We start from the raw sequence: 20,495 nt of genomic DNA, 5'->3' as shown, positions 1-20,495 counted from the left end.
GGTGTCCCCCACCCACTACCTATTTGTCGCTGACCCTGCACGGCTCTCCCCTGCCTGGCTCACCAGCGTCCCCCATCCGCTTCTCCGCTCGCCTTGCAGTGTCCCCCGCCCGGAGGCTACACATAAGATTTAGTGGTACTTGTGTAGTTTCACGGCAGCAGGCTATGCTATGTTTTCAGTGTAGGCTAAGTTACGTTGTCAACGGCTGCGTAGCGTAGTCAGCGTACTGTCCCTGCAGCAGCCCTGTGTAGTCAGCGTAGTGTCCCGTCAGGCAGCGTAGTCACCATACTGTCCCGGCGAGCTGCAGGTCTGGCCCTGGCAAGCCTAGTCAGCGCCTCTCACACAGCGCCGGTAACCACCAGATCCCCTGCGCTGGCAGACTCCGGCGGAGAGGCAATCATGCGCTCCATCTGCCTGAGAAGTACGAGCCTCAGTCATTCTTGCGGCAGGGTACGGCATCCCTGCCCATGTTCACTTCAGAGAGACAGGGTTAGGGGTTCGGTAGCACGTGCGTCTTGTGCACAAAGGGGGGTGCGGATGCAAGTGCATCTCATGCATAATAAACGACACATTTACACACAAAGGACGCTCGCCACACTTTATAAAGTCAACTCCACGCCGACGTGTATAGTGGGGGTATGAACAGGTCGGAACTCTTCATTTGTCTAGCACTTTTTTAGCATGACCTAAAAACACTACTAGAAAAAGAAGCCATTCCACTGTAAAGGTGATGACCCTGTTGGCATATTAACTACATCCCCTTGTAATAAGGATATCACTTAAAAAAAAAAAACAACAACAACAAAGACTACAATAATGGAATATACTTTCACAATATGATCCATGGGCAATCCCATTGTTAAATACAATGCTATTAAAAAATCAAATGGTGTGAGATTAATGGGCATATATTATATACACACATTTTGTGCCAAGCAAAATGAATATACTGTAAGTATAAGGAGATCCATGTTAATCGGATACAGTGAGGACATAAGAATGTTCTGCCAGAACCCATCCCCTGGACTTTTAAGCATTGTGCTCTCCCCTGATAACAGATACTAGTATAATATTTACTGAACCTGTATCACATTTAAATATACAGAGGATTTCACACATAAGAGATGAGAACATAAAGAATTAGCACAAAACACATCAGAATAATGGCAAGAATGTTAGATTTTGATGGAAAACATGATGATAGTTACAATTGTTGAATCTGTACCTTTCTTGGAGCGAGATGATTGTTTCTGCAGAAAGTCCAGCATCTGAGAAAGTGTTTTCTTGTTGCAGTGGGTTGAAAGCTCTTCATCACATTCATAACAACTGAAAAGATTAACAAAATGTTATGTTTGTCACCCCCAAAAATGTCAAAGCTTATTAAATTGGACGTTATTGGGATGTAGGCAAAATATCTCGGACCGTGCACACAAGAGTAGAATATAGTGTGGAAATAATACATTAAAAAAGTTCCAAATTTTTTCTACAGTGTCTGAGAGCCATTTCATTCGAAGAAAACGGTTAACAATAAACCAAAATGAATATATCTTACAGGCTGCTTATAAAAAGCTCTAAGAGCAATGCTTTATACAGCCTTTTTTTGCCATAAACATTTCAAATTCTGGCCAAGTGGCTGCCTAGAATTTTTTTTAATACATTATTTATCAAGTTATTGTTCATTTAATTTAATTCCAGCATATTCAATATTGCACATCTGAACTCTGCAATATTAGAGCAATAGCTAAGAAATTCACTTACAGTAGGTTTTAGTTTTAAAGAGTAGCGAGCCAACGGCGTCTGTGTCTCACACCAGTTTCATAAGATAGGCTACTTGACTGGAGGGACTATAAATTAGTTCCACAAACAGTCCACTAAAATATTATGGCTCACTCCCCCTGATTACATCTGGATATGGGTCCCTAAATAGAATTTCTGACTACGTTACTTTTTTTTGGTATAATCTGTTTTTATTGAAATTTAAAGGAAATAATAAAGGTAACAGACTAAAGCGATTTTGCTCAAAGAAAACATATGTAAAGCCAACATATCTCGACGCAGCGAGACAGACAGTTTCAAATAATGGGTGACATATTGGCTGCTACAAATAGAGTCCACGTGGGTCTGTAAACTGATTCAACATAATACAATCAAAATGAGGTGAGAAAATCAGATGAGAGTAGGGAGAGAGAAGGAAGGAAAGGAGGGAGAAGAAAGATGGGAGCCGACCTTTCCCAAGGTAGGGGAGACAGATAAAGGCGATTGAAAGCGAAACTAGTCTAGAGCCGTACTAAGCTAGGCTGCTTAAGAAAGAGAGTCTTTGTATTCCGGATAGGTCTTATATTCTAGCCAAGGGAGCCATGCTGCTGCAAAGTCTTAATGTTTGTCGACTGCGGATAGTAATACATCCTCCATCTTCATGTAATAGTCGATTTTGGCAAACCAGGTTTTATGTGTGTGAAGGGTTGTGGCTTTCCACAGGACTGGTACTGTAGCTCTAGCAGCATTACCTATAGACTACGTTACTTTGATCTATAATTCTATAGGATATACAATGATGTTGTCAATTTATTTTATTTATTAACATTTCTTATAGTGCACAGGAAACTCTGTATATCAAAGTCTTGTGTTATTCATATACAGGTTGAGTATCCCTTATTCCCTATCCAAATTATTCTGAAAACCATTGTGTACTTTATTTATTTTTTGCTACAAACCTACTGGGGACATCTGGCACTACTGGGGACATGATATGTAACTGGCACTAAATATGTGCAAGAAAATGATTGTTTGGCATTCAAATTTACTTCATGCACAAATAAAATATATGTGTATTTCATGTTTTTGATTTGAGCTTATACAACATAAAGGCAAGATACCACATTGAAATATAAAAATGTTACGAAATACAGAATAATCCCTAATGCTTCTGGTCACGAGCATTTTGGATAAGGGATACTCAACCTGTATTACATTACAGGTGTTACGGATATGAATTCTTGTATTAATATGTTTTTAAGACAAAACAATTGAATTGTTTTGATACATTTATTATTGAAAATGAGTGAATTGGTATCCAATGTGTTTACTAACAAGTATTTGTAATGTAATCTGGTCAGTTTCTGATTAACCCTTTGAGTGCAAGTGAATTTGACAAAAGAGGTGTGAAAATTGGCAAGCAAACATTTTTATTCACAAAAAAAAATGTATTTGAATTTATATAACGAATAACAGCAATGCTGGCATTTATCTTCACTGTTTACTGAAGTCAGACAACATGTAATTGTCCAGGAAAAGGCTGTATTACAAAATAATGATACCACCCCTTGTCGTTCCACTTGGAGAGATCATGAAAAGTCTCTGTATGCATAGTAATAGATCCCTCCTACAATACTATCTGGAATCAATATAATGTAGGTGAGACACACAAATTTACATTTCTACACCTGATAGTCAGCATCTGCATACAGTGCATGCCGTCTCGCTTTTATTTTATACAACGTTTGACAAAATGACAAAAAATTAACAGCTTCTTTTCTGCTAGAACAATATATGACCTCCACCACTGTACACACACCTAGCAGGATGAACTTAGTGTTAATACTGTTTGTACAAGACACTGAAGGTTCCCAAGAAACTTCCCAATTTTGGGAGTACTAGCCGAGAACTTTTTCACCCGGAAACATTTATTTAACAGTTCTCTTGTTTTGAAAAACTGGATTTTTGTTGTTAAGCTTGAAGTCGTTTTTTTCTAATTCCATGGGGGACAATGGGGATAATGGGATAGATAGCAGGTACAGGAGTCTTGGAACTAAAAGGATAAAAATCTTCCAGCACAGGCTGAAGAACAATATAAAGAATATGTACCTTTGTGCTCATAACTTTACATACCCTAGCAGGGGCGGATCCAGGATAAAATGACAGGGGGGGGGGGCACCATGATAAAAAAGGGTTTGGGTGGGGGAGGGGCGGTGTTAGTGGTGCCAGTGTACATGCTAAGAGAGCGGCAGGAGAGTGTGGGAATGGAATTAAAAATAGGCCCTGGCATTTAAAGTACGCAGGCCCACTATGGTGACAAAAGTGAAGGATGTAGTTGTGCGCGCGCCAAAGGCACGCTCCAGAAAAGGGTGTGTGGCCACTCAACAGGGGGCGTGTCAACACCATATACAACTTCTACACATTATGCAACAAAATACTAGACCCCATTATACTTGTCCCTTACACATGATGCCAAATGGAATGAACCAAAATTCAAATAATGCCACATGGATTGTGTCAAAATTCACATAATGCCACATGGATTGTGTCAAAATTTACATAATAACACACACGGATTGAGCCAAAATTCACATAATGCCAAATGGATTGTGTCAAAATTCACATAATGCCACACGGATTGAGCCAAATGCATAAAATGCCACATGGATTGAGCCAAAATTCACATAATGCCACAAGGATTGAGCAAAATTCCCATAATGCCACACGGATTGGGAAAAAATTCACATAATGCCACACGGATTGGGAAAAAATTCACATAATGCCACACGGATTGAGCCAAAATTCCCATAATGCCACATGGATTGAGCCAGAATTCACATAATGCCACACAGATTAAGCCAAAATTCACAATACACTTCATAAACAGGGACATTGTCCACCAAAGGCTTGCATTAAACATTTACACCATAATGTCCATTACACGTTAAATTACACGCCATTATGTCCATTATGTGTTATGCCAAACACCATAATGCCTATTAAAAATTATGCTACATAAGTGCTGCTTCTCTACATGCTCATTGCCAAGGGTTCCATGCTCATTGCCAGAGGTTCCATGCTTGTTGCCATGTGGGATTACATGCTCATTGCCAAGGGGGAATACATGCTTGAGGTAAATGGGGGACAGCAGAAGTGATAGCCACTGACAGTGGCAGAGCCTGGCTGTATTCAGAGCACTGCAGGTCCCGGCTATTTGAAATAATACCCCTTTCACACCAGAAAATGCATTCCCAGGTTGGCCCCTTTTACACCAGCCTAGTCCCTGCATTTTCTGGTGTGAGGGGGAGAGAAAACCACCCCTCCCCCCTTTAACCAGTTATCTCATTTAACCGGCTATATCTTCGGAACCAACTGACCCATTTACATGAGACAAGTATTATATTGAAGAACTTTTATCCAGTGAAACTGGAACGTTTGGTTCCAGAGTAATCTGCCCTCAAAGAACATGAACAGCCATGAAATTACATTTCAAAAATAAAAAAATCGGTTTATACGCAATATCTCTGGAACCGATTGACCGATTTGGTCACAGGTTTGCCAGGCAATATCTCCGGTTCCCGGGGGGCTAGAGACACGGGGCTGGGCTCGTTGAAAAGCCCTGGTCCTCAGCTACAATAAATGACAGGGGACATGTGCCCGGGTGCCCCCCCCCCTCAATCCGCCACTGTACCCTAGCAGAATTTGTGATTTTCCGGCCATTTGTCAGAGAATATGAATGATAACTCACAAACTTTTCTTTCATGTACGGCTAGTGGTTGAGTGATCATTTGGATCATTGTCATGTTGGAACGTCCCATGCACAGCTTCCGGGCTAATGGGTGCAGTATTTTCTGCTAACATGCTGCATTCATCTTGCCATACATTTTGATAAGTTTCCAGTGGCTTTGTAGCTCACACATCCCAAAACATCAGCGATCCACCTCCCTGTTTCACAGTAGGAATAATGTACCTTTCATCATAGGTCTTGTTGTCTCCTCTCCAAATGTAATGTTTATGGTTGTGGCCAAATGACTGTTCCAGAAGTTTTGAGGCTTGTCTCTGTGCTGTTTGGTGTATTGTAAGCGGGATGCTTTGTGGCATGTGTGTAGTAATGGCTTTCTTTTGGCGACTCGACCTTGCAGACCAATTTTCTTCAAATGCCTCTTTATTGTGCATCTTGAAACAACCACACCACTTTTTTCAGAGAGTCCTGTAGTTCAGCTGAAGTTATTTGTGGATTTTTCTTTGTACCCCAAACAATTTTCCTGGCAGTTTCCACAGAATCCCTAATTTTCCACTTCTTAATTAGAGTTTGAACACTGCTGATTGGCATTCTCAATTGCTTGGATACCTTTTTATATCCCTTTCCTGTTTTATACAGTTCAATTACCTTTTCCCGCAGATCCTGACAATTCTTTTGCTTTCCCTATGACAGAGAATCCAGACAAGTCAGTGCAGCACTGGATGAAAGATGCAAGGGTTTTTCAGGAGACCAGAGACTCACTGACCTTTTATACACACACTGATTACAAGCAAATAGATCACAGGTGAGGATGGTTACCTTTAGTAGCCATTCAAACCCACTTGTGTCAACTTGTGTGCATGTTATCAGGCCAAAATCTAAAAGGGTATGTAAACTTTTGATCAGGGTCATTTGGGTAGTTTCTGTTGTCATTATGATTTAAAAAGAGTAAACAATGTTGTTTGACAATAAATGGCTTCACCCAACCATTAACCATGTGTGAAAGAAAGGTTTGCGAGTTATCATTCATATTCTCTGACAAATGGCCAGAACAATCACAAATTCTGCTAGGGTATGTAAACTTATGAGCACAACTGTACCAGAGGCAGGTAGACTGGCCAAAGCTCCAAAATCTGTGTGGGGAGAGTCTGTGGAGAACTGGGGTGGCAGACAGATGAACAGAGAGCAGGCTCTAGAGGGGAGATCTGTTCCATTTGGATAACAGTTAAGCCCCCCATACACAGTCCGTTCATTGGATCCGTTCTGTGCTTAAACAGCATACATCATATCGGATCGCATCCCTTGTGCATGCACTGCGATCCGATACGATGTTTACCTAGTACAAAAAGTATGTGCAGCACATTTTTTGTACCGTACTATGTGATGCGTGGGAGCCTGCATCGCATAGTACAGAACGGAGCCGGTCCACAACGGACCGTGTATGGGCTCCTTCACTGCTGAAAAGTCTAGGATTGGAACTTGGCAAACTCCACAAAGTCAAAACTCCACACCAAAATGTATAGTATCTTCCTTTGAGAAGCAGTTGAATGAATGACTGAACCCTCAAGATATTGTTTGCCAGCAGGAAGACACACTGCGATGAGTGAGAAGAAAAAATCCCAATTGGAGAATCTATTGGGCAGGAACCATGAAGAACATTCAGATATTTGGATATCCAACCGCGAGCTTACCGACAAATTGAGCCTAGAGGTCAGACACCACCCAGGCTGTGAGAATAAGGTCATCCAGGTAAGGAAAGACTTTGACTCCATTCTGACAAAGCATTGTGACCATGACAAACATCACCCTTATGAATACACATGGTGTCAAGAGACAAAACGGCAGTACTTGAAACTAAAAACGGTTAAGAACTATGAACCAGAGAATTTGGTACTGATTCCAAACCGGAATACATAGATAAATATCCAAGGATGCAATTAAGTCACCTGGGTTCAAAAGATTGAACAAAAAATTGATGAAGGATTCAATTTTTTTTTACTTAGGAACCTCAAAATGGAGAATGATTGGTGGAAAAATCCATCTGGCTTTGGAAGATGTTTTAGTAGAAACCTCAGCTACATTGATAAGGAGGTAACATAGAAAAATAGATTTGACAGCAGATGAGAACCACTTGGCCCATCTGGTCTGCCCCTTTTTTAAACATGCTACAGCCAAACATTTTTGATCCTTATTTCTTTGTAAAGATATCAATATGACTATCCCAAGCATGTTTAAATTGTAGTACTGTATTTGACTCTAGCACCTCTGATGGGAGGCTATTCCACTTATCCACTACTCTTTCTGTGAAGTAATTCTTCCTCAAATTTCCCCTGAATGTTCTCCCTCTAGTTTCAGTGCATGTCCTCGTGTTTTGTTGCTCCTCTTCCTGTGAAGAATGTCTCCTACCTGTACCTTCATATATTTGAAAGTTTCTATCATGTCCCTCTTTCCCTTCTCTGCTCTAAACTATACCTATTAATAGCTTTTAGTCTTTCCTGGTACGTTTTGTGATGTAGGCCATGCATCATTTTAGTTGCCATTCTTTGTACAGTCTCCAATGTATTTATATCCTTCTGGAGATATTGCCTCCAGAACTGTACACAGTACTCTAGATGAGGTTGTACCAATGACCTATACAGTGGCATTAATCCTTCTTAATTTGCGGAAATTGACTTCTGATGCTAATAGAAAAAAGTAAGGACTCCTATAGAGCCACTACTTTTGAGGGATCCAAGGGAAGGCCAACATGTGTCACACTAGATCGGTCAATTGATTCTTATCTGATGATAACACCAGAGATGAAGGGAATAACCTCTGGACACAATGTTATGGATCCACTTTTCTGAAGTCAAAATAGGCCACCCTAAGTGGACTCCACCCCCAAATCCTCTTGAGGTTGTAGAAGGTGATGGGATGGACAGTCATGCGGTGGGCTTCTTGACCAGACTGGAATGTGGACAAAGTCATGTTCCAGCCTGATGACCTTTAGGCATTAAGCCTCAGAAGGCAGTCCCCAGTTGCCACTTAACTGCAGAAGCCCGATGCCTCTGCAGAAGATGAAAGCTAAGCAGAGGGAAATTAGGAGAAATTCACTGTGCTTTCACTGCCTTGACCACCCCCTGCCAGCCTCCAGCGGCTGGGGGAATCTAGCCACCCAAACAGGGCATCTCTGATATGGTAGGACAATCCTTGAAGACACCACCTTACTGTGTTCAGGCCTCCTCGCAGGAGCCCACCTAGGCTTGCAACAGCATACAGCCCAGCTTTTATAAGTTTCTGAAAAAGAAAGGAAAAAAGCAAAACTGAAGAGCAGCAGGAAAAGGTTCCCAACTCTTGAGGCTGTCGGTAGGCAGCGATGGGGTATAGAGGGGGAGAGGGAAGATTTATTTTTACTTTTAATGCCCAGACACATGCTATAGCTACAGTCCTCGAGAGCTACCAACAGTTCACATTTTCCAGACAACCTAGCTGCTGCAAAAGTGCACTCATTACTGACTGACACATTTTAAAAGATCCACAGCTGGAGCTAATTACTTCACTTGTGATTCTGTGAGGAGATTGGGAAAACATTAACTGTTGGTAGCTCTCGAGGACTGGAGTTGGCTACCGCAGCTCTAGCTGATCAATAAAATAAAACAAACAACTGTATCTGGAATATTAACAAGATATTTTTGATACTTTCAGCAAAATAAAAGACATAATAAACCTAAAGCTGGCCATACATCAGAACGATTTCTGGCCCCAATGCACGATTTTGACTGGCTGTGCGATGCATTGCATGTCTTTTTGTGGTGATGTTGACCCTCAGATCATGTGCGCTGCACACATGATCTGAAGATGCTGCTAACGACCAGTATGCTTGGAGTTGCTGATCTTACGATAGATAAGATCTATCGTCTGTCTGGAAAGCTGCCAGGGAAATCGTGACAATCAGTATGGGATGCTGGTCATTCTGATGGTCAGCTTAACATTTTCAAAAGAGATTTTTTTTCATTATAATGTCTATAATGGAACAGCCTTCATAACTAACCCCACAGACAATTTAAGGGACTGCATATTAAAGTACCATACTGTACAATAGTAGTCGTATCGCCTTGGTGAGCATATGCAAATAATTTAAAAATAGAAATATTGAATAATAGCAAGAATAATGTAACTATATACCGAAAAGCAGAATGACATTAAAAACAGCACATGACTGCATCCAATTCTGCAGAGCTCCTGCTGAACACAGGTGCCAACCTAAATATAACCAGCAGAGTAAATAGGACCAGTACTAGTGTCAGTTGCCAGCATTTTTTAAACAGCCACCACTCAGAAATAAACAGCAGCAGTCATATGATTCTATTATTTATTTATTTATTTATGTGTAAGAATGTGTCACCTTATATCAGTAACAATAAGCAGGGGTTAAGGTGGCCATACATCAGAAAGATATTGTACCCAATCATACAATCTCAATTGATTGTAAGATGGATTGTATGCAGATTGTGTGCACATTTTGTGTCCAAAAACCACCAAGGACTGCCAGGGAGTTGCAGGGAAATTGGACACAGCGCAATCGATCTTAAGATCGATCTTTCTGATGTATGGCCACCTTTACAGGCTTGCAGGTCTGAGTTAAACATGTTAATGTTTTACTATAACACAATGCAGGCAATAAACATAAGCATTAGTCACATAACTTTTCCTAGTTTTCAGCATGTAACATTGAAAAAGCACATACCACCTTGGGTTGGGTGCACATAGATTGTAGGCAAGTTTACAATCTTATTTTTACTCTCATCCATTACCAGATTTTTATTCCAACCAGCCAGAATGGTGAGGTACAGTTCTATAATAATATATATAATAGTTATACCTATGCAAAAATTATGGGATTTTTATACTAATCATAAAGTTCATTTCTAATCCATCTAGGGATGTCTATGTGTTAGAGGGGCTGGAAAAAGATTAGGCACTAAGTGGTTAAATAAACAGCTCTGCACCCCCTCTAATCTCTCCTACCTCCGCCAGACCTCAGTTTTTGAATAAAAAAGCTGCACAGAAGAAGGAAAATCTATATACCTACTGAACAGGTAAAGCCATAACTAGAAAAATTAGACAGTGATCACATTGTCCACAAATGGATTAAGGGAAATGGATTTTAAGGCGAGCACAAAAACGATATTTCCTCTTCCATCCCATCTGGAGGACACTAATGGCAAAGAGGTTTTTAGAAAGTAGTTTCAGCCGCTCCAATTGAGGCTGCTGCACCGTGTACCGTCCTGGGGTACCAAACCCACATACAAGCATACACATAAAAAAACATATGGATTGACACTGGTGCGCTGTCTCTAGACCGCGATGTTCATTCCACTTTCGTCTGCTCAGCAATTCTCCAATGGAAATGTTCCCATGAAGAGTGAAAAGATAGAAAAACACCAAATCAAAGCTCTAATCCACTTCAATACTTTTAAAGGGATGAGATATCCTTAAGACTGACCTGTATATCAGGCCCTACATGCACATAAAGGTATCTTTCAATAACACCGGGGTACTCCAATTCCCATGGAATGCAAGCTCACCATAACTCGGTGTCCTATGTGCGCTGAAAGGTATCTTTAGATTCCAGGATCCCCAGACCATCCATAATAAATCTTGTGTCCAAGCCCAAAATGAAAAATAGAGCTGCCGAGGTTCAGATAGTACAGGGAAATCCTCCTCAGGACCTTGTTCCAATTATTTTTCATCTTTTGAGTCGCTCACCTTGTCTTCCTACCCGGGTGTGGAGCAGGTGTTTGAGGTGATGTGAACGCAGGAAATCCTGTTTTATTTGTTTTTATCTGTAATTTTTCCATGTCGTTTGGAATATCCGTACTTATTTTCTCTTCCTAACCTTTCCACCCTCCTGACCCATGGCTAACATACAGCCCACCAAGAACCTTTGTAATCTGGTGGACCATTATGCAACAGATAACACCTATTCTTGTGTATCAATGCCTATTTCTCTATAAATGGTATGCTTGTGAGCAGGGCCTTCCTACCATTTTGACTGTCTTTAAATACCCATTTTGTTTTATAAATGTTTCCAACTGTAAAGCACAATGGAACTTGCTGCGCTAAAAAATCAATACTGCAGTGCACCCAAAATCGGATGGATGAGGAGAGTGTGTTTAAAGGATTTCTTGAACAAGGGGTTGGCGTATTGCAAATGCACACATGTAATATTTTCAGCTATGAAGCCATATATATGATTAGTGGCTGTGATGTCACAAACATATATTCAACTTTAATTATAATGCAGCATGGGTTTGCGAATATAAGATGGGTTCATAGAGACGGCTACTGGTGGCGTCTCCAAACCATTGTTGCAATAAAAAATGTAACAATTGGACACACATACAGATGTAGCGCCGCTCATTTAGTGCTGGGGCTCGCCAGACCGCCTCTACTGGTGACTGGGACGCGCGAGCATCCCACACGCACGCGCGTCCCAGTTTTCTGGCAGCGTGGGACGGGAACCCTGCCTGTTTCCGCTTCAGGGAGACGGGCAGGGGTAGGGGGGGAGTGGGGAGGCCGCGTTGGGAAACAGCGTTGGAGACCCAGGGGGCGCTTCGTTGTAAGGGGACTAATGCGCGCCTCCCCTTTCGGCAGCTGGCGAATCTACCGCCAGCCCCTGCAAGTAAGAGGGATGCTCCATCTGTAGGTCAAACATCAACCTTCTGAATATTCCAAAGGTCATGCAGCATGGCAGCTGGCAGTAAGATGCAGGGACGGCACGGCAGCTGGCAGTAAGATGCAGGGACGATTGTTACTGCGTATGCGATCGCAGTCACTAAATGTGCTACACACAGCTTTCGAAACTCGCCTGCTTTTGAGTTGCCAGTTCCCCATTACGTCCCACAAATGGTCATTTGCTTTGCAATAGTACTCATTCTGTATCAGCCCCTTAATGATAAGCACACTTTCGGGACATAGACATTTATCTTTGAAAGGTATATACAATATGTGTATATTTTAGCAACAGGCTGACGACTGCTTCCACAACGCTTCTGAGGAGAACTCTGGGCACTTTCATACTTTAATATAATACTTACCAAATAACCCAAGTGCATAGATTTATTGCGATGCAGTGAGGATCAGTGCTTGAAGACCGGAAATGTTTCAAGGAGTGCTGGCATTCAGAGGTAGAACTACATCCCTAAATAAACAAAAATAAGTGAGACTTCTAACCTAAAATCAGTCTATATGATGCAAAAGGTGTCTTATATCTGGTAAAAATTCAGGTGTCAGAAAATCTGAATCAGCTTTATTGGCCAGGTATACTTTCTTGTACTAGGAATTTGTTACCAGGTACAATGCATCTGCCAACAGACAACATAAGAAAGTAAAAAGTGTAATTTTCTAGAAATTTGGCATATCAAAATTCCAAAATGGAAATGTATTTTTGCATAATTCTTGTGAAGAGACCACACCGCCACATTTAGTTTCTCTCAACTACTGTTTTGGAAAATGGGTACTAATAATGCAGGAGGATAACATTTTGTAACATGAAACATAAAAGTTGTAAAAGCTTTTACATTTTTTATATAATAGTAAAGTATACTATCAAATCTGTAACTGCGAACAGTCAAAAATAGTAAAAAAAAAATTAGGTGCTATGAGCTTATAAATATATCATCTAAATAAACACATATTAGGCCCATTACACACTAGCCAACACCCCCTGCCGCCAATATGGGCAGTGTCGGGGCAGGCATCAGCAAGTGCATACACACTAGACGGCTCACAGGTGAGCAACGGCAGGGGAAGTGACGGCTGTGCTGCAGCAAGGCCGTCATTAACGATGACCTCCATTGTCGGGACATGCTTGGACCAGGGAGGGGGTCGTTAAAGCACACAGGAAAATGACAGGGAGCATAGACACTAGGCTATATGGTCCCCAATATCGCTCTGAAAGCTTTTTCTAAGCGATATCAACTAGTGTATATGGGGTGTTACATTTCATTGTACATACCTGATTTTCCAGGAGTATATGAAAATATATTTCTCATTGAAAATAGTTTTATCTGCCAACATTGTAGTAACCTGAAATACTGATATTCATATGCTACAGCTCAACCTAATCTAGAGGAGTTCAGTACAAGATTTGCTACAGATGTATCCACATACATCTAGCATCTTTTTTTTCCATTTAATTAAATTTTTATTGAGAATTTTCAATACAGTATAAACACATTAATAAAATCAAACAGTATGTATGTTAGAAAACAAAAGAAAGAAAAAAACAAACAAAATAGGGGAGGGGGGTACTCCAAGCAGTTGTAATCGTTGGTTGTATGGGTAGAGAGAGGCAACTCTTTAGAATGTAAGCTCTCACGAGCAGGGACCTCTTACCTCATGTGCTTATCCTTTCTTAAGCTGCCCATACACGCTGCGATGCGTGCTGTTCCGATGTTCCGCGGCACCTCCTCGCACAGTACAAAAAGTATGTGCTTGCACATACTTTTTGTACTTTGTTTTCATAACATTGCATGCACAACGCATGCACAGGCAATGCAATGCAATGTGATGCAATGTGATCCGTGCCAGTACAGCACGGAAAGCACGCCCTAAATAGCAGCGTGTATCTTTATGCCGCACATACACGTCCCGATACGGGCGTGCGTTCCGTGCTTAACTAGCACGGATCACATTACATTGCATGTGCATGCAATGTGATCCAATGTGATGAAAACAAAGTACAAAAAGTATGTGCAAGCACATACTTTTTGTACTGTGCGATGAGGTGCCGCGGGAGCGCGCACCTCAAAGCACACATCGGACAGCCGCATTGCAGCATGTATGGCCTGCTTTACTTCAGCAGTCTTCAACTGCACCAAAGCATGCTGTTTGCTGCCACCTGGATACTTATGATGCAGTAATCAGCTGATATACCTATAATCATTTACCCTGTATTTGTCCTGTATTGTCTTCAACTGTAAGTTACTGTTTTGTTTTTTCCCCCTTGTTGATTATGTGTACTCTGTAACTGGGCACTGCGGAACCCTTGTGGCGCCATATAAATAAAAGATAATAATAACTCTATTTAGTTACATGCTTCATAAGAAACAGGTTCTGCGAGAGGGTTTGTCACAACATTCAAGTATTTTCAGTGTTTACCTGCCTTGTTAATTCCTGCTGGTTCTACTCTGCATTCCTCTGCTCCATGCTGCTAACCAGCTCTGGGGGGTATTCAATCTAGGATCACGGCTGTCGATCCCTGCCGACAGCCGTGATCCTGGCCGTTTGCGGTCAGCCCGACAGCTGAACGACAGGCGGGATTCAATGTCCCGCCTGCCGATCGGCGCAACGGGGGCGTGGCCGCGAAAATGGCTGTGGATTGTCGATCTGCGGCCGGGATCGCGACAATCCACGGTCGTTATCGGCAGAACGGGCCCGACAGCTTCTAAAGTCGGGCCCGTTCTGCCGTGATCCCGCTTCAATGCTGTCGCTAAAGACAGCATTGAATAGGGAGCCGCCGCTATTTCCCCCGTCGGAAATAGCGGCGACACATTGAATACCCCCATCTGTGTATTAGTTTGAACACTGCAGGCTGATTACAGCACCTGGATGAGACCTTGCACAGTCTCCTTGATTAGCAACCTGTGAGGTAATAGCCCAGTGTCCGAAAGATGAGCTCATTAGCTCCTTATAAAAGGCACTTCCCGGCAGGTAGTCCCTGCCAGAGTATATGCTCACAACCTGCTCCAGCGTTCCTTGTGCTTCATTTTACAGACTTCCAGTGATTGACTTTGGCTTTCCCGTGACAACTATCCTGCTTAATCCTTCTGTACTGCTACCAGTGTTTTCCTGTTAATGACCCGGCTTCACCTCGACCCTTCTCGTGCCTGCTCCCTGTGTACTGCATCCGTGACATCCTGTGTATGAGCTCGGCTTGTTCTGGGATCATTCTGCTGCCTGCTCCCTGAGTACTGCTTCCTGTGAACTCCCAGTGTATGACCCAGCTAGTCTGACCATGAGCATTCCAGAGCTTACCCTGCCTTACTCCCAGTGTTTACCAGAACCATGTGGGAAACCTGACCAGGGGGGCGCGACCGGCGTACCGTGTGCAGCGAAGCTCAAATCCCGCTTGGAGGGGTCACTGGTGAAAACCACCAGTACGGTTAGACTCCACACCCCTGAGTCAGATCAAGCCAATTCCCGGTTTGGTATTCACCCTCCCGAGTCTAAAACCGTGACAGGGATCACCGATCAATAGGGGTTCCAGGTTTTGGATCGCAATATAGAGGGCCTGAGCTAATCAGCTTTAAATGCAATTGGACACATCTAGCATCTTTAACAGCCCTTCTAGTCATGCAATGACATGGTGCAACTTGGTAATGCTGGGTGTCTTTTTTTGCACCTTTTTCCATTAAAATGTGTTTTATTTGCAAAATTAGTTAATAAGACACAATCAGCTCCTGCTGATTAAAATGAGATGCAGCATGCCTATATTATTGTATCGCACGGAGAATAGATGTATGTGGACACATCTGATCCAACTCTTCTCTTAAGGTGCCCACAGACGCATCGATCCCGGCGTGCGTTCTGTGCTTAACTAGCACACATAGCATCGCATCGTATGCCTTGTGCATACGATGTGCATGCGATGCGATGCTATGCAATAAAAAGCTAGTACAAAAAGTATGTGCAGCACACACTTTTTGTACTGTGCAATGAGGTGCCGCGGGAGCATGCACCCCATCGCATAGCATCGCACCGCCGGGATCTGTGCGTGAGTGGGCAATATTATGGGGTACCTAATACACTAAGAGGGAAATGCATCAAACCTTCAAAAGAGATAAAGTGGAGAACTTGTATTGGAACATGTCCTGTAACCAAAAAACTATGTGAAAACTATAGCAATACATAATTTATACAATTTTGGTTTTCAAAGTTAAATATTCCCTCCTCACTTATCAGCATCCTGCACCTGGAGGGAACACTGTATAATCTTGTGCAAATTGTACCTTGTCTGATAAAAAATGCTTCAGTCACATTAATGGGATTTTTATTAGATGGCTTCACAGCAACTTAACACAATCATCAGTGGTGTAGTTAGGTGCCATGGCGCCCGGAGCAAGGGCATGTTTTGCGCCCCCCCTCCCCCCCAATATGTCATAGGTGAGGCTCCTGCGCAGTGAAAAGTTTGCACAGACCAACATTATACCACACACCGTAATGCCCATTACATACTATATAACACACCGTAATGCCCATCACATACTATATAGCACAGCGTAATGCCCATTACATACTATATAACACACCGTAATGCCCATCACATACTATATAACACACCGTAATGCCCATCACATACTATATAACACACCGTAATGCCCATCACATACTATATAACACACCGTAAGGCCCATTACATACTATATAACACTCCGCAATGCCCATGACATACTATATAACACTCCGCAATGCCCATGACATACTATATAACACTGCAATGCCCATGACATACTATATAACACAGCGCAATGCCCATTACATACTATATAACACAGCGCAATGCCCATTGCATACTATATAACACACTATAATGTCCATTACACATTTGACACATAAGTGCCACTTACCTAGATGCTCAATGCCAGGGGCTTCATGCTCGATGCCAAGGGGGACTGAATTTGCTCGTTGCCCAGGGGTGCAGAACTGTGCAGCGGCCCGCTCCCGGCTGCTGTGCAGCAAGGTGGGAGGATGGGTGCAGCAGGGTGGTAGGGTCAGTGGGTGGGTGCAGCAGGCTGGGAGGGTTGGTTGGTGCCGCAGGGTGAGTGGGTGCAGCAGGGCGGGATGGTTGGTGGGTACAGCAGGGTGGGTGGGTGTTTGCTTGCAGCAGGGTTGGTGGGTTAGTGCAGCAGGGTGGGTTGGTGCCGCAGGGTGGGTGGGTGCAGCAGGGTGGGACGGTTGGTGGGTGGGTGCAGCAGGGTGGGTGGGTGTGTGCTTGCAGCAGGGTGGGTGGGTAGCTGCTTGCAGCAGGGTGGGTGAGTTTGTGCAGCTGGGTGGATGGTTGCAGCATGGTGGGTGGGTTTGTGCAGGTGGGTGGGTGGCTGCTTGCAGCAGGGTGGGTGGGTTTGTGCAGCTGGGTGGGTGGGTGTTTGGTTGCAGCAGGGTGGGTGGGTTTGTGCAGCAGGGTGGGTGGATGCGCGGGTGGATGCAGCAGGGTGGGAGGGTGCACCTTACCTCACCCCTCCCCCTGCTGTGCTGCGCTGCGACGTGCGTCGCTTCCACCCCTCCCTCCGCTCCCTCCTCTGGGTCCGGGAGAGAGACGCGCTGTGCTGCTGTGTAAAATTCATATCTCCCGCTGGACCGCTAGCCAATAGGCGCTCGCGGTCCAGCAGCCACCAGTTGATTGGCTTTTGGACCGCAAGTGCCCATTGGCTAGCGGTCCAGCGTGCGGGAGACGTGTTGTTACAATTTTACATAGCCGCCGCAGCAGCACGTCTCTCGCGGGGGAGCGGGCAGGGCAACGGCGGAGGCGGGCGAGCGAGCTGGCGGTGCTGGCACAGCTCCGGCGCCAGGCTAGCTTCCTGCGCCCGGAGCGTGTGCTCCACCGGCTCCGGGCTCGCTACGCCTCTGACAATCATTACTTAAACTATTTATTTGGATGGATGGATATGGTGTATTTCAGTGGTTGGGGGACTCACAAGTAAAGTACAGTACACAATTTTATTGTAATCATATTATATCTCTTTAATATTTGTAGGCATCATTTTCTCACTTCATTCCTATTTTGGACTGGAGAGATATTTAGATTTATTTTAAAACAGGATAAAATGTTTGTATGATTTTTTTGAATCCAAGTGTTATAAGACTTAAAAGTGATACTATGCACATTCATTTGGTTGAGGGATTTATTTACTAATACCCCTTTCACACCAACCGCAAATTACCGGGTTAAAGCTTTTCAACCTGGGAATTTCCTGAAAACCCTGGGTATTTCTTTGATGTGAAAGGCTCAACAAGGGTCTTAAATCCCGGCACTCCGACTCTGCTCTTGACCAGGGTCAGAGTGCCGGGATTTAAGACCCATGCTAGCCCTTTCACACCACAGATAAACCCGGGGCTTTTCAGCAAATTCCCGGGTTGAAAAGCTTTAACCCTGTAAATTGCGGATGGTGTGAATTGGGGTCAGGCGGGTGTGAAATGGGTATAAGTGTCCGGTTGTAAAACCCAGCACTTCTGAACATGTTTATACCTGACATATGCAAGGGCAATGCTTTTACTAGCCATGTCTTGCTAGTAGAAGCATTATCTTCTTCATTTTTGGGCCTTAACATGATCAGTAGCATTGGGTTTACAACTTGACGCTCAGTAAATAAACCAGAAGATAAGATGCAGCGCGATGAAAAGAGTGGAACCTGGGGTTCTTGTATTTGTACAATTGTAAAGTTACATAGGTATCGGAATATTGTGCTTAAAACCCATGGGATTAATTATATTTGCATGTAATGTGTAAAGATGTACCTGATAACCACACTTCAGACACAGCCAAACATCAGCCGGGGCAGGGAGCTCTCCTTCCGTTATCCTCCTCTCCTTCATACATTCTGTGCATGTGGCCCACACACTATCAGACACTGCTCTCTTCACCTGATTCATGTCCACTGCTTTGCTCACATGGTGGCAGGTTAGACCTGTAAAAAAAAAAAAAAAAAAATGTTCCCATTTCCAATGTACCACACTATCAATTTACCTATTTAATGCTGACCATACAGCAATATCTGTGGCAAATCAGACAACTAATCTGATCTTTCTGCTTGTGCGTGCAAAGACAATTGGCTTGCTTTAGAATGACACCGATGAAATCAAGTTCTGTGTTCTACAGCCCAATTAGTTCAATACTTATTTTGTAAGCAAAGTAACACACATTTAATTTTTGAGAGTTCTTATTTAAAGTCCTGCCACCACATCTAACTTGGATTCACATCATGACTTTGACTAGGCCATTCCTAAACCTCAACCTTGTTTTTGTTATTGAGCCACTGAGAGGTGGACTTGCTCTTACGCTTCGGATTGATGTCTTGCTACATGATCCAACTGCACTTCAATGTCAGATCACGGAGTGATGACTTAACGTTGTCCCTAGTAATTTTTTGCTAGAGAACAGAATACATAATTCTGTCAATTATAGCAAATATAAAATAAATACTATAATACAGTGAAAATATTTTATTAAAGATACTAATTAAGTACAGATATTTTGATCGCAAGGAAAATTTCTGGGTGCATGCCTTAAATAATCTGCAAATATGTAATGAAAAGTTTTTTTCGCTGACCAGATTATAATAAAATGACCTTATTTCCATCGGTACTTTTTATATTCACTCAAAAATTGGTGATAATGATTTAATCATGGGTCATGTATAGTTTTGCACATTGGTACCAAATTTAAACAATTTTACATAAATAAACAATTATTTCTGAAACTTTCTGCATATAGTTGGGACTTCTATAGTGCACAAAACTTCTGCTGCTCACTTGTCTTGCTATATAGTATAGGACGAGAACTGAGAGAGTCTCATGCCTATACACAGTCCCAGAAAGATAGAAAAGAAGGGTGGTCTTTCAGGTAAACAGCTGAGGCACTCACCTGTTACCATGGGGCATTGCAAGATAAGTGGTCCCAGTGTACTCCTCAGGACTCACCCTTGAAAATAAAGCTGCTTTTCCCTCACAAGATCAAACATTACGGATGCTAATCAAACTGTGTGTAATTATTGGACAAAAAGAAGGAATTGAATATAAATATCAATAAGATATATATCCTATGTAGCCCAAAAAAAAAAAAATCTGACTACAAGGATATGATGTTCATCCTATAACCAGAATAACCTTCAGAACTTATTTAGTGTTCCTGCTAGGCTGTTTTTGCCGGGCACTGCACCCTGCCCCTCTGGCAGCACCCCACTAAAACAGCCTGCCTCCTACTCCTCTGGTGGTACCGGGGAAGCCCGGTGCCGCA

The 20,495-nt window shown here is 42.8% G+C and overlaps 1 protein-coding gene across 3 annotated transcripts in view; it reads right to left on the bottom strand.

The window, feature by feature from the left end:
- Positions 1-20,495, bottom strand: part of USP45 (ubiquitin specific peptidase 45) — a 152,033-nt gene that overhangs the window by 124,428 nt on the left and 7,110 nt on the right. For all 3 annotated transcript variants that reach the window (XM_083176997.1, XM_083176996.1, XM_083176994.1), the window contains exons 3-5: positions 18,998-19,167; positions 12,577-12,680; positions 1,226-1,326 (exon numbers count right to left, since the gene is read on the bottom strand). In XM_083176997.1, the coding sequence (XP_083033123.1) occupies positions 1,226-1,326; positions 12,577-12,680; positions 18,998-19,167 (375 nt within the window). The remainder of the gene's footprint in view (positions 1-1,225; positions 1,327-12,576; positions 12,681-18,997; positions 19,168-20,495) is intronic.

The sequence above is a fragment of the Crinia signifera genome, chromosome 3 (genome assembly GCF_055691185.1).
Source record: "Crinia signifera chromosome 3, ASM5569118v1, whole genome shotgun sequence".
In the NCBI taxonomy this organism is placed as follows: Eukaryota; Metazoa; Chordata; class Amphibia; order Anura; family Myobatrachidae; genus Crinia; species Crinia signifera.
This window is presented reverse-complemented; position numbering and strand designations above follow the sequence as displayed.